Here is a 15,148-nt window from a genome sequence, read left to right as displayed (position 1 = left end):
GTGACTTCCATATCATTTTACAGATTCTGCCTGCAATTCACTGCAGACTTTTCTTCAGCACTGGATTTGCAAAGCAGAACTCTTCTGGTTTGACTTATTTTTAAGGTGGAGAAATGGAGATAGGGATTTTACTTCTAACTCTTACGCTAGGGTGCTTTATTGTTGTCCTTGAGAGGACCTTCACCCTGAAATTTGCCAGACATTATTGTAAAGTCTTCTGTATCACAAAAGGAAGAATATGGCAAAAAAAGTTGTATCAACAGAAGAAAGGGAGGAGAATTATCTCACAATTCATGTCTAGGTATTGCCCTTTTCAGATGCTTTCCTGAAGTTTTTCTTAAGACTTTGACAGAAACATGACAATAGATGTGGGGTGTAGGCTTGTCTAAAAGCACAGCACAGAGAGTACTAGCTTCAGGGTACATTTTGCTTCTCCATTACACTGAATGTTTTTGATTAATTTAGTTTGCATTTGGAAAGTAAATATATTTACTTGAAACGAGAGAAAGTTATATCAAAACCATGAAAATATCTGACTGATGTATTGATTAATTAATTGATTAATGCAACATGAAAGAAATTCTTTATCGTTAGAATCATGTTAGTGTGATACATAAGAAAAGTCTGTTAACAGCATGTAAGTTCCATATCACTTAGACTCTTGTAAAAATTGTGAAGTCTCTGTGTGTTGGACTGACCTTGGAAAAAGCTGTAACATTTTCTTTCTGCTCCGTTTTTTTTCCCCCTCTCTTTCTTCCACCCCAAATACATACAAGCAACTCTGTTTTCCCGAAGGATTATTATGTCAATCTTGCTTATTTTTTTAATTTCCAAACAGAGCCTTCCATTCAGATTCATTGCTGACATAAGTCCTGCAAACATGTATCTATGTGTTTGGTGGGAGTGTGCTTTTTTTGCTTTTGTTTTTTTTAGGATGGCTGGTCACCAATTCATGCAGCAGTGGACTCTGGTAATGTTGACAGTCTCAAGCTCCTTATGTACTATGGAGAGCCAAACAATGGGAACTCTTTGACAGATATAGAACCTAATTTAGACTACTTTGATTTGGAGAAGAGAGAAGACAGCTATAGCAATAGAGTAAAGCCTGTTATTTCTGCAGATCTCATCAACCATGCTGACAAAGAGGGATGGACTGCTGCCCACATAGCAGCATCAAAAGGCTTTAAGGTCAGTCTATGTGGAAAAGTTACAGTAACCAGATAGAATTTAGGCAAGATAAATCCTTTTTTATCTTTGAAAAACTGAAACTTAGATGTCAAATAAAAGTTTTTTATCTAGCTTATTGTCATACTTGGTTTAACAGAAACAGAGAGATACTTGCAGTGGAAAATTTACCCCAGAAGCTAGATGTCAAATGGGATGAATTATCACGTTTATATGTCTGTTACTCTTGGGACAACAAAAAAATAGAAAAAATGATTACTTGAGATTCATATTTTCATAAATGCCAATTCATTTAGTGTCATGTACTGAATATAGTTACTAGTTGAACATAATTCTCAATTATGGTTAGGGATGATGTAACTGAACCATTTTTCCTGTGAAAGGGAGGGAAATAAAAGAAATATGAGGATCAGTTTTGTATGTTGTTTAATTTGTTGTTTTGGGCAACCTTTTTAGCAGGCAATGAAGAAGTCTTTTTGGGGTTGGGTTAACTGATGATACGGAGAATGACCAGACAGGTGCTATTGATGATAAACAGGAAGATTTCAGGAAATTGACTATTACTGGAAGGCTTTGACATCAGAAAGCTTACATTTCTAATGCTGACTGTTTAAAGTGTTTTTCATTTTATTGCAACTGTCAGCCAGATCTTACCATGAAACTTTTACCTAAGGAGAAAACAGAGGGCGTACTAAACACAGAAAAGGTTGAATCTTAGGAAGATATAGTTGAATACTAAAAATCAGCCTGTGATTACACACCTAATTCAATACCAATCGTTATGCTTGCTTTTTTTTCCTGTTAAATATACCATGATAAATTCAAAATAGGCACAGGTTTAAGATTCAATTTAATAAATTACATTTTTTTAGGGACCAGCCACTGTTAACTCAGAATTTTATTATAAAGTCAATGTTACATTACCTGTATCTGATAGACATACATTTTTCTTTCAGTTTCCACTTCTCTCAGATGAACCTTAAGGTGTTTGTTATAGTGTGCAAATACCTAAATAGTATGCAATATGTTGCTTCTTTCTGCAATAATATAATCCTTAGGAACTTGGTAACTAGGTTTTATTTACTGTCTAAAAGAGGCTTTGGCTAGGTGTTTGCTGTGATGGCTCTGGTGCTGGAAGTCTTCATATACACCTTTCATGAATAACTCATGGTTTGGAGTTTCTGAGTACACTCCAGGTAAACTGTTTAATAAGATTTCCATGGAGGCCTGAGGGTATTCTCTAAGGTGATGAAGGCAATATGTAACTGGCAGTTAGATTCCTGGTTTTGGTGTTGCAGAGGCTTAATAGAATTGTATTTGATTCATGACATTTATTGACTCAAGATGTGTTTGTAATATTAAGAAACTAAAGAAAGCTTAATGGCCGTCTTCCAGTACTGTTAACCCTTCTGCTTCATTCTCTTATGCTTTATCTGCACTGCATGTCACTCATGACACTATGTGATAGTTGCATATAAGTAGTGCTGGCACTTGCACCCTTTTGACATTGATAGGTGCCATTCTTTACAGATTAATTAAGCTAGGGCACCTTAGCTGCTATTTCATAGGCAACAGAGCCAACAAAACTTCCCATTATTACAAAGGAAGTAAACCTCATTTTTTGTTCTCTTGCTCTTCTTTCTTCCTACTTTACTTCCCACTTTGAGACTCACAGTTCAGTTCTCTGCCTTATGCTGTTTTTGCCAAACATTGCACACATTTGAGAGTTTACTAACCTGGCAATAAAACTTTTCTTTTTTCTCCTGGTTAATTTTCTTCTGGCAAAGTTAGTGACTGACTTGATTTTTAAAAAGTTCTTACAGGTGCTATAGCCACAATCTAGTAAATTTGAATCTTACCTGGAAATATAGCTTGCATAACTGTTATGTTTATGGAAGTTGTCAGACTATCAGGTATACTGGCAAAAGTCTTTCTGTTAGAACAGAGGTAACAAAGATGTAAGAGTAGCCAAACCTGCAACAAGCCACTGTTCTGAATTAAAATACTTAATAGCTTTTTCTCTGCATTTTCAAGGTTTGGTTCCTCTGCTACGATTAACCCCAGAGGTTATCAATACAGGATTAACTACTATATGATGATGGTATATATATTTTTAATATGGATATTTGTCCTTGAAAGGCATGTCTGAGGATGATAAAGCTTTCATGAAGGCCACCTGCATTGTTGCTGAATGGATGATCATTTGAGATCAGGACTTAAAAAGTCTTCTGATTGCTAATCAATCAACATTTGAATGTAGTTTGTGAAGGCTTTCACCCCCTGTTCCCAGTAGTTTGGGAGGATCTATATAATTAATATGTTTTTCATGTTATACTGTGATTGTACCAATCCAAATTTATCTGCTAGTAGCTTGTTTCTAATGAACTGTAATGATTTTTTTTTCTATTGTTGAGTAAATTATATGGTTTTTTGTCTTTGTATTTTAAGAGGAAATATTTTGTTGTTGGCATCTACAAAGCGTTTGTGCTCTGACTTTAATAGCAATACATTTTTATTTCACTTCATTGTTAACAACATGATGGAATTGATGAATTACAAAGTGAAAACTGGTTTTATGGATTGCCATCTGAATAGATTCACTAATTAGTCTGTCTTAAGCTTCAGAATTGCTTTTTTTATTGTTGCTTGAACATTGAGGCCAAAACATTCAAAACAGGATGCATAGTTGGGCTTCTATTTCCTTATGATAATACCTAAACTAGTGGTCAGATGTTCAGAATTTCTCAATGCAGTCCTTGATGCTTGAAGACTGTAGAAGCCTGGTTGTGGATGTTCTGCATTTCCAAAATCTCGACTTGAGACTGTAAAGTCTGATATAAAGTATTTTTACTCTTGGTTTTCAGCTCTGGGAGGACCATAATTTGAACATTTGTGTATAGAAACTCCATAGCTGAGTATCTTTGGAAATACATGTGTAAGAATTTAATTTAGAAGTCTAACTGCATATTGGTAGAATACTTCAATGCAGCAAATAGATAAGTAAATAATACAATTCTTACTTTTTCAGAACTGTCTAGAAATTCTTTGTAGCCATGGTGGACTAGAGGCTGAGAGAAAAGATAAGTGTAATCGAACATTGCATGATGTTGCTACTGATGATTGCAAACATCTCCTAGAAAACTTAAGTAAGTAAATGCTATCAGCACTATATTGAAATGTTTTTAGTAAAGAGCTTGTGAAACAAAGATGAGAAATATTAAAATGGTAGTTGTCACTTTGTTGACACCACAAAATTAAGTTTTATTAAGCTAGCAAGTTTCTGTACTCAAGTTTTGCAAAAGCATATAATAAAATTTTGTTGACAGTTAGTAAAGGACTTACTTCTTTGATTTTAAACCATTTGAAAACATGGTATCTATTGGACATGTGCAAACATCCATATTCTCATAAAATTTCTGAATTTAATATTAGTAACTGCTTTTTCTAAAGATATTATCCTCTTTTCTTCAAAGTCTTGCAGAAAAATCACTTCTTGGTGAATAGCTGTCAAATTTCCTCAGGCTAAGACAATTATCCAGTCATATCTTTTTAGAGCACATTTTTATTTTGTCACTTGTTTATTGTTTGGTTTAGTCTTCAAAAAAAGCCTTAGAGACAACATCAAACAACTTTTTTTCCTACGTCAATAACTGGTCAGAAGACTGTTCTTCTGTTGGAACCTACAGTCTTCTTCCTTCTCAAGTTTTCCTCAAAATTCAGTAGAGCAGGCTGACCTGTGTATTTCTTGAATTAGAACTTCATCCATCCACTCACAAGTTCTGTGTTTTCTCTTTCTTTGTTTAGTCAGAAGTATTGTCTTTGTATGCTTTGTATTTATTCATCTTTTTGTGTTTGTGCTATGTGATGCAGGGCTGTGGATAGTCAAGTTCACTGATTATGAACAAACTAGAGAAGCTTTCTGTGTGTTAGTTCTGATTATTTTTTTCTTCAGCTGTTATGTCACCTAGGTTTTTAATTTTTACTGCAAGTGCAAAGGGGAACACAACTCACTTTCTGTTAGAAACTCCTCTGTGGTCTACTTCTTTATCACACTGAATCAAGTTTCTGGTGGCTGACTCTGTTAGATTGTTGCTTCGATTATTTTAATCAGTTGTAGTACTCTGTTTCTCTGGTCAGGCTTATGAATCCAACTACTTTTTTCAGGTCAGAACTGTCAGACTCTATTTCTCTTCTCTTTTATTTGTTAAGCCTATAGTTAGCATCAGTGCAATTATAATTAGCTTTTCTCCCCCGACAATATCTGATTTGTGGAAGCATGGAAACGCCACTCTTTCATCTGAGTATGCCTGCAGACAAGCCACAACTGCATATTGGGTAAGCCTTGTATGAACCATCCTTTACCTTCCTCACAGTCCAGTAAGGTTTCCATTGTAAGGAATTACATGTGCCTAGGACGTGTAGGAAAGGAGGATGCATTCGAGCAGATCTGAAAGACTGGGGTCCAGGTTTGCCAGCTAATGCCATAGAGGTCACATGCACTGAAATATGGGCATACACTGTATCTCTTTCCTAGGGGCCTGTTGCCTTGTAGAGAATCATTTCTTACAGTCTTTGCTCATTTCCCTGAGGTCCAGCCATAAGAAGGGCAAGCTTTGTGATACATTTCTCACAAGCCCACATCTGAAGGATGCCTCTGAGTTATCTTTTCCCTCTGGTAGGCTAGTGGGTTTTAATCAGAGCTTTTCTGACATCTGAAAAGCTTAATTTGTTTGCATGAGCTGAAGATTTGGCTTCTCAGCTCAAAAACAAAACTAGTATCATGTTGCAAGATTTCATAATAAGCTGACATCCTTTTTTGTGGTGCACTTATTTTTCATTTCAAGGGTAATTTCTGAAAGGTATTGTTTTGGCATTAAAGTTAGAAGGTAGTTTCATTTTCACTTTTAGTCATTGAAGTTATCCATATAGACTGCTGCTGCTGCTTCTGCTGACTTGTACTCCATTTTTCAAAGACCAAGATTTAAAATTATTTCCTTAAATTTTTTTTTTTTCTAGAATGTGCATGTAAGTTTCCTACTTTCTTTTTAAAAAAGACTTTGTCAATTTATTCCATAAAAAATCAAATCTACACTTCTAAGTGAATTTTCTCTTAGTGCTTAGCTTTTGATTTAAAGACATTTGGCTCAGCTAACACTGTTTTCCACTTGTGCACTGGTGCCAGAGAATTCCTTTCTGCATTGATAATAAAAGTGTGCACAACCACAATAAACTGAAATGTTAGGACACCACCTACCATCTGTCTTAATTTATAAGAAATTAGTATAAAAGATTAAGCAAGTTTTGTCTCGTGTCCTGTTTTTTAAGCAAAATAATACTGATGTTTTGTAATGTAAAAAAAGATAGATACCTTGACATTTGTTTTTCCTCACTACTCTGATTTTGTGGTGGTGAATTGTGCTGCTCTTTAACCTTTGCTTTTCTGTAGCAGTGGTTATTTTGCTGCTTTCCTTTGCAATATTAGTTGTTATTAGACTTTAATAATAGGATTTTTAAATTGACTTTTATAGATTTTCACATTCTTGGTTTTGTGTTTTTCAACAGATGCTCTTAATGTACCTGTAAAGATTTCAGTCAGTGGCATTGAACCAGCCCATTGTGGTAAAGAAGAATTTGATATAGAAAACACAATATGTGCTTTAAATATCCGCAAACAGACATCATGGGATGACTTTTCAAAAGCAGTGAGTCAAGCAGTGACAAACCATTTCCAAGCAATCGCTTCTGACGGATGGAGGAGCCTAGAAGACCTGTCATTTAATAGTGCTGCAGAATCCAACATTGGCCTCAGTGCAAGCAGTATATTATCTGTCAAACTAGGTATCTATATTGGTGTAATAAGAAATGCAAAAATCGGTGATTTTCTTGAATTTGGGAAATTTTGTAAGGAAGATTAAAATATCTTCAGATTTCTGGATCTTTTAAAGCTTAGATGAAGAGACACCAATACCAGCTATGAGTCTTTGAACAGTGCTGACAGGAAAGTTTCTTTTCTTGTAGCTATGTGTATGGTACAATTCATTGAGCACTTTAATATCATCTCGGGGACCATGGGGTCCTATGTTAATTAGTCCTTTACTAAATTTAGTACTCTAGAGGAGGGATCTTTATTACAGTTGAAACAAAACAAGCCCAAGCAAAGCCCATCTAGAATGTACAGTAAATCCAGACTGCAAATCATGAGCGTAAGTAGAACAGAACTGCTCCTGGTTTATGTAACTTTACTTATCAAGATAAAACAGAAAAATCTTTAAATTAGGAGAAATTGCTCAAAATGTGGTAATAGTGGTAACAGTTGCATAGAATAATGAAAATTCATGTGCTTAATCTTAAATCCCCTTCCCTCCCAACCTGCCCAACAGCCCAAAAAAACCCTTATTCAAATCAAACTGGGCACATAACCTTATTTTACACATAAAAATGCAAGGGCAGGCTAGCTATTAAACTTGTGTCTTAATTGGCATAAAATATCCATATTTTCCATGTTGTATCAAATAAAAGTATGATTTAGTACATGGCACTGGTTTGCTTGTCAGATTTCTCAGTGTACGTACACAATCTTTGTAAGCAACTGAATATGCTTGAGTATAGGACACTTTATACAGATACAGGGAATATCTCTTATTTTTTTCTTTTCAACAGGAAACATTTCGTGGTCAACTGGTCAGGTTTTTTCCCAACCACCATGGGACTTTTTGAAGAAGAACAGAGCTGAGCATATAACCGTGTTTTTGTTCGGTAATTTGCTATTGATAATTTTCAGATTTGAATGTCAAGACACTCCATATGAAATACAGAATTTAAGAATAATTTTCTACTGGTTTTATTCTTCAGTGTTTCTTTATCTTCAGAAATTTCATCTCTTCAGAGATGTCATAGATTTGAAAGGGTCTGCAACATTTAGAAAATACGCTGGCACCTAAAAGCCCTACTACATTTTCCAGCCATACAGTAGTATCCATTTTACTTATGTCATGGATACCTGTGCATCTGTGTTGCTAGATAAATGCCTTTCAATTCTTCACCATTTTAATTTGCGTAGCCTCTAATTTTAAGAGGTCACTATAGAATGCTACATGAAATTCATGTTTATCCATCATACATGCTTATAAACATGAGACAATTCAAAAAGTTATTTGTGTAATTCTTTTTAAAGGACCTCAAGAAGGCTGCCTAAATAGTGTGACTTACGCATCTATGATCCATCTTCAGACACTTCAGAATTACCTCCGCCTAGTAAGTACTAAGTTAGCTTCTCTCTGCATGCTATTGACACCTGAAAATATTTCTGTAAGAGTGGACTGAAAAAAAAAAAAATTTCTAAAAAATGTCCTCTATGAAAGAATATAAAGACTTCTAAAAAATTAAAAGGGAAGAAAGCTGTTACTTGAAAATAAAGCTTTCTCTAAATCTTACCCCAAATATTTTAGTCACATGAGGGCATTAACTTTCTCCTTTAAATAGCTGCCATCTGATTAATTGAACTGCTTAAGAAAATATATTGAAAGCTGTATGATATCTTATTTCTTTCCAAAGTTATTTCATTCCACTTTTTGAGGAGAAAGTAAGTTAGAATAACATCCATGCAAGCAATTACTTGATAGTTGAATGTTATTATTAGCTTATATATCTCTCCGGTAACTCTTAAAATTTAACACCTCAAAATGTAAGGATAATTAGATAAAATTAGTTAACTTTCATAGATAATTTGTTTTAACATTGCTAATCAAATCAGAATTAATTTGAAATCTGCATAATTTCTGCTGTGTCCTTGGATACTATTTTATGTTGTTAGAAGAACAGTTATGTGCCAGTTTTCTGTGGTATGCAACAATATTGCACAGTGAAGTGAGAGTATTCCCTTCTGACTTTTTAGAGATAAAGTAATTTTACAGTTAATATAGATTAAATAATTTGTATAACACATTGATAGCATGATCTCATTTCAACTGGAAATATAGTCCTTAGTTTAAGTCCTTTATTTAAGTTAAGTCCCTTTAGCTGTGACTTAACTCTGTGATCATTTTAACATAATTCTGGTTTATCTATTTTAACTCAAAATCAATAAACTATTTATGACTCCTGAACTTATCTCTCCTACAGGAATTTTTCAAGTTTAAATTACTTTTATAACGACAAAATACCTTTTCATTTAGTTTCATAAATTAGGATATCAATTGATCAATGTATTTCCAAGGTGTCATATGCAAATACTGTCTGTTTTTAAACTAATATAGTAAGGATTATCAACTCCAGTAATGCAAAACAGAACATTTTGTCTGTTAGATACTGATTTTCATCTAGGTAAAAAAAAAGTCTGTGAACTTTCAAGAATAATGTATTGTCTGTCTGTAGGTTGAACAGTACCGTAACGTCATTTTCCATGGTCCAGAAGGAAGTTTGCAAGACTATATAGCATATCAGATAGCAGCCTGCATGAAGGTATCAACACAAACATATGAAGTAACTTAGTTCATAAATTAGGCTCTGCACTATTTCACCAAATCTATGAATTTTCAACACAGCAAAAACAAGTGGCTGCAGGATCCACATGTGAAATCATTAAAGTTGAAGTGGATGCTGGTTTCTCCAAGGAGCAGCTTGCAGAATTGTTCATCAGTAGTGGTAAGGTTCTTTCAGCAGAACTGATTTCAGTAATTTTTTGGACAATTTTTTATCATTCAAAGTAAAGAAATACATTAAAACACTTTGCATAATAGGTGGTATGTCTTAGCAGAACCCATAGTTTTCTAGGCACTTGGGGAATCACGATAAGAGTCTAAACTGAGGTAGAACCCGGGTGTGACAATCCAACAGGGAGCTATGTGATGTGTTAAGGGGCAGAAGAGTTTGGCAGCAAATAAACGCCCTTGTGTTCCAGCTTGTCCTTGGATATCAGAGGGGCCAGGGGTGGCTGTACTTAGATTCTGAGTGATGTCCAATTAGATGTCACTTTGGCAGAAAATAAATCCCTTTGCATTCCAGCTTACCCTCTGATGTTAGAGGAGCAGGGGAATGGGGTTGCCCCTGAAATGGTATCTTCCCTGACATTTGTCCCTTCTCAGGCTATTTTATAGTATTTTACCTTACAGGTGACACTTGAATTACTCTAGTCACACAGACCTTTATCATGATTGGTGCAAAATTCTTTCACTTCGTCTTTAAAGGGTTAGACTAGAGAAAATTCAGTGTGCGTGCTCAGTGAGGGTTGGTCGCACCTTGGGAGGCAGGTAGCTTTGGGATGGGGGTGTGTTTTGGTATTATGAGATTATAATGAGCAATGTTCACCTAAAGGATGCTATTATGTCAAAAGGTGACAGGTTGTTGGCCCAGACATGCAGCTGATTTGTTCCACAGTACCTTTGAACCCCATTGATGCCACAAAGCATAAGCATGGTGTCTCCACTCTGTTCTGCCCTCCATGTGATTGCTTGTAGAGTTAGCACACCAGGTTCCCCTGATGTTGCCAACAGCTAGGGTTGCCTAGGGAATTGCCATGGTACAAACTAGTTGCACATAAGCTGCATTCCACCCTGCCTCAATGCTGTACCTTCCCTTAAAATGGGAACATAAGTTTAATTTTTAAGTCACCCCAGCAATTGTTCCACATACAGTCAAAAGTGCATACTATTTAAGGAAAACTAATAGTTCTCACTATCTTTTTCTTTCTCACTCCTTTTCACATTGGTTTGTGAGCCTTTAAAAGCTGATTGCTATGGCTGAGATCTATTGAATCAGAAATGAAGGTGTATTGTTGCCTTATTGTAGCTGTTCTAATGTTTGGTTTTGAAAAAAAAAAGTATGAGAAGTTAAAATTATTACTTTTCTGGGAATAAAACAAGCAGTGAAAGAGTTCTTAAGAAGTCAAGCCACTTGCTTTTGATATATGCTTGTTTACTAAATACTTGTGTGAATCTGAGACAAACTATCACGCTGGCAGGCAAATGATAGTGTGTGGGTGTATTCTGACCCATTACTACAGGATAAAGTTGAAGTTACGTTAAAATAAACAGCTTTCTCTTAATGGATGTGAATAGCTACATGTTGATTAAAGTCCTGTTACTTCTGTGCTTTACAGTGAAGTGTTCTTAGACTGGTCATTAAGCTATACCTGAGTATATTCACAAGAATAAATGGTAACAGTAAAAAAAAGGCAAAGTAGCCAAAGATAAGTGACAGTGGAAATGGACAAACTAGGTATGTAAGCAGAGGAATGGGGGCATGTGGGCTAGTCTGAAGTAGAAAGGGAATGAAACAAGTTACAGAATAGTGCTAAAAGTGAAGGAAGAATCAATAGTTTCTCTGGAGGGCTTTTTCATGGGCAGATTGTGCTGAGTTTTGCCCATACTCATGCATTCAAACTCTGATTTCTTTTATTTCACCATAGTATTAACCATGCAATAATAATATATAGTAGAAATACATAATTTATAAAATTATATTGCAATAATATAAAAGATTACACATACAGTAATAATGTAAGACCCTGAAGAGTGATATGATTACTTTCCTTTATATGGTTCAAATTTTGGCTTAAATGCAGTTTTTTTCTGTTTTTGCCAGATTTGCCAGTTGTCAGATATTTAGCTGCTTTCACCCCTTGGCAGCTTACTTTTTTTTTCCATTTTTGTTTTATGAGCATTTAGTTTTTGTTGTTGCTGACAAAAATTAGCAATATAGTTTGAATCTAAGCAAGACTTCATTTCCAGCCATTTCCTTTTTTTTTTTTTTTTTTATGGCCTCTTTACAGCTCTGGGATCTTAACTTTACCTCTCATTCAATATGGTTATTAACATTAAAAATAAATGTGATAAATGTAAATACTGCTTGGAATAGCCTTGTGTTCAGGAGCTATATTTTTCATATTTCACTTTCTGTGCTGAGAAAGGGTGGGTTTTAAGCATTTGAAATTGTACCCATTTCAGTTGTACCAAGGCAATGGCTCTGGATGCTTTCTCATGTGAAACTGAGAAAGCCAGAGCTTTGAGAGGATCAGCCTTTTTCCTTCTCAGTGTGGGCAGTCCAGAAACTTTTGAATCTCATAAACAAATATTTTATTCAGACAAACTAGACTCACTAATTTCTTAATAGACTGGGAGAAGAGTGGCTGGAGAGCAGCCCGGCAGAGAGGGACCTTGGAGTACTGGTTGACAACTGGTGGAACATGAGCCAGCAGTGAGCCCAGGTGGCCCGGAAGGCCAATGGCATCCTGGCTTGCATCAGGAATAGTGTGGCCAGCAGGAGCAGGGATGTGATTCTCCCCCTGTACACAGCACTGGTGAGGCCTCACCTTGAGTACTGTATCCAGTTCTGGGCCCCTCACTTCAAGAAGGATATTGAGGTGCTGGAGCAGGTCCAGAGGAAAGCAACAAGGCTGCTGAAAGGACTAGAGGGAAAGTCTTATAGGGATAGGCTGAGGGAACTGGGGTTGTTTAGCTTGGAGGAGACTCATGGCGGACCTTATCACTCTCAACAACTACCTGAAGGAAGGCTGTAGTCAGGTGGAGGCTGGGCTCTTTTTCCAGCCAACTAGCAACAAGACAAGAGGGCATAGCCTCAAGCTGCTCCAGGGGAGGTTTAGGTTGGATATTAGGAAGTACTTCCTCAGGGAGAGGGTGATTAGACATTGGAATAGACTTCCCAGGAAAGCGTTGGAGGCACCGTCCCTGGATGTGTTCAAGGAAAAGCTGGATGTGGCACTTAGTGCCATGGTCTAGCCAATGTGGTGGTGTTGGTCATAGGCTGGACTTGATGATCTTAAAGGTCTTTTCCAGCCTTGGTAATTCTGTGATTGCTGTCTTCTACCTACTGTGCTTTTTGCAGTATGTTCCTGTTCTTCGAGGATGCTTTCATCCTGTAGCTTTCATTGGCTTTCTTGGTTGCCACAATCTCTGCATAGTCTGCTCTGACACCTGTGCTCAAGAGTAAAAGCAGACCCATCCCATGGGCTCATACAAAGGTGTGCCCTGCTCCATTCATTTGTTTATTTCTTCCTGGTGTAACTTCAGTTAGTGCCAGTTTTTTGTCCAGGAAATCCTGGACACAGTTTGGAGAATAGCTTGTGTCAGCGATTATTCCCACACGTCATTCTGAATGCCAACACATTGCTGGGAGAGAAGAGACCATTCAGCTAGGGTTTGGTGTTTCGCCTGCAGGCTAGAAAATCATTCATAATTTGGTTTATTTACTATCCACTGCCTCTTAGGAAAGCTGCTTCATGTGGATGCTTGCTTTACTCTGTGTCAGCAATGCACTATTCTTCATAGTCTGAGCGCGCATTTCAGCATTGCACTCCTGGTTGTCTCTCTCATTTTTCTGCCTGTTTCTTTCTCCATTTTTTCTGCCTCATACTCTATCCTAGATGAGCACTTTCCTTTACTCTCTAAATAACCCCACCAGACACAGAGGAGGTACCCATCCTCCCTGGTATCCAGCTATATGCTCTTAGTAAAACAGGGCAGTAAGAGTCAAGAAACTGCAAATAAATAGCAGTCATCAGCTACAGTCAGTTGCTGTTAGTTTTGCCCTTTTACTCATCATTTTCCTTAATTAGCATCTTGAGTACCCCCTCCAATGAGCTCTGAAACAATGCAAAGCACAATATACTAAAGACAAGCAGTTTTAAGGGAATAAGATATTAAAAATAGGAAAGCCAAAGAAAAATATCTGACAAGTGAAAAAAGGAGACATATATATACAGACATACACACGATTTTAATGCCTTTTAGATTCAGGTATTGCTGTTTGTGCCTCAAACTAGCTCTGATTATTTGAATTAGTCTTAAATAAATTGAAGTTGGTTTTGAAGAGAGGATAGCTGCAAACAAACAGGCAAGCTCACAGAACCATTAAGTTTCTTATAAGCATAGAATATTCGGAATGCTTTTATCACTATATGGTATAAATACAACATGTTAAAAGTAAAATCTTTGAGTCATAGAATGGTTTGGTTTGGAAGAGACCTTCATCTAGTTCCACCCCCCCTGCATGGGCAGGGACACCTCTCTCTAGATCAGGTTGCTCCAAGCCCCATCCAACCTGACCTTTGACGCTTCCACAACTTCCCCAGGAAACCTTGTTCCAGTGTCTCACCACCCTCACACTAAAGAATTTCTTCCTAATGTCTAACCTACATCTCCCCTCTTCCAGTTTTACCCCTTGTCCTTTCACTACAAGCCCTTGTAAAAAGTCCCTCCTCAGCTTTCCTGTAGCCCCTTCAAGTACTGGAAAGGTGCTTTAAGGTCTCCCCAGAGCTTTCTCTTCTCCAGGCTGAACAACCCCAGTTCTCTCAGCCTGTCTCCATAGTAGAGGTCATTACAGCAAATGAAAGAAAAGTTTCCAGAGATAATAGCTTTATTTTATTTTTTTTTCTTATTGTACTTTATTATATTCTTTCCATTGTTTGTTTTTATGCTTCTAGTTTTGAACATATTATACAGTGTGTCTGCTTCTGTGAACAAGTGAAAAGGCAAAAAATAAAAATTCCTTTGTTGCATTAATAGCAGTAAAGCTCATATACATAAGTAAAAATAGTTTTTCATAAGTGGACATTAATGGGATTTTTGTATTTCAGCTTGTCTGGTCCCAGTTAAACAGTCTCCTGTAAGCAAGACAACCATTGTGATTTTAGAAAATCTGGAGAGAGCTTCTTTATCTGAATTACTAGGAGATTTTCTGGCACCTCTTGAGAATCGAAGTTCAGAAAATCCTTGTACTATTCAAAGAGGTACTGAAAGAATTTGGGATGGCAAAATGTTTTACTATAGTTCAGTGATATTATAATACATGTCAAATGGGGAACTTAGAGGAGGAAAAAATGTAATTTGTTCACTTTTTATATTTTATTGCAAGCAGTTGTTCTTAAATATAGTCTGTTTTAAGGTTAATTTATGGTGCTTTTTCTTTTTTTCTAATTATATCACTGCTTCTTGCTTTTATATGAAAT

General features: G+C 36.3%; 1 protein-coding gene across 1 annotated transcript in view; it reads left to right on the top strand.

Annotated features, from left to right (window-relative positions):
- CTTNBP2 (cortactin binding protein 2) overlaps nt 1–15,148 on the top strand; it is an 88,747-nt gene that overhangs the window by 56,438 nt on the left and 17,161 nt on the right. The window contains exons 8-15 of the mRNA XM_051636337.1: nt 934–1,188; nt 4,214–4,331; nt 6,748–7,023; nt 7,846–7,941; nt 8,360–8,439; nt 9,559–9,645; nt 9,729–9,828; nt 14,777–14,929. Of these exons, the coding sequence (XP_051492297.1) occupies nt 934–1,188; nt 4,214–4,331; nt 6,748–7,023; nt 7,846–7,941; nt 8,360–8,439; nt 9,559–9,645; nt 9,729–9,828; nt 14,777–14,929 (1,165 nt within the window). The remainder of the gene's footprint in view (nt 1–933; nt 1,189–4,213; nt 4,332–6,747; nt 7,024–7,845; nt 7,942–8,359; nt 8,440–9,558; nt 9,646–9,728; nt 9,829–14,776; nt 14,930–15,148) is intronic.

The sequence above is a fragment of the Apus apus genome, chromosome 1 (genome assembly GCF_020740795.1).
Source record: "Apus apus isolate bApuApu2 chromosome 1, bApuApu2.pri.cur, whole genome shotgun sequence".
Classification (NCBI taxonomy): Eukaryota; Metazoa; Chordata; class Aves; order Apodiformes; family Apodidae; genus Apus; species Apus apus.
This window is presented reverse-complemented; position numbering and strand designations above follow the sequence as displayed.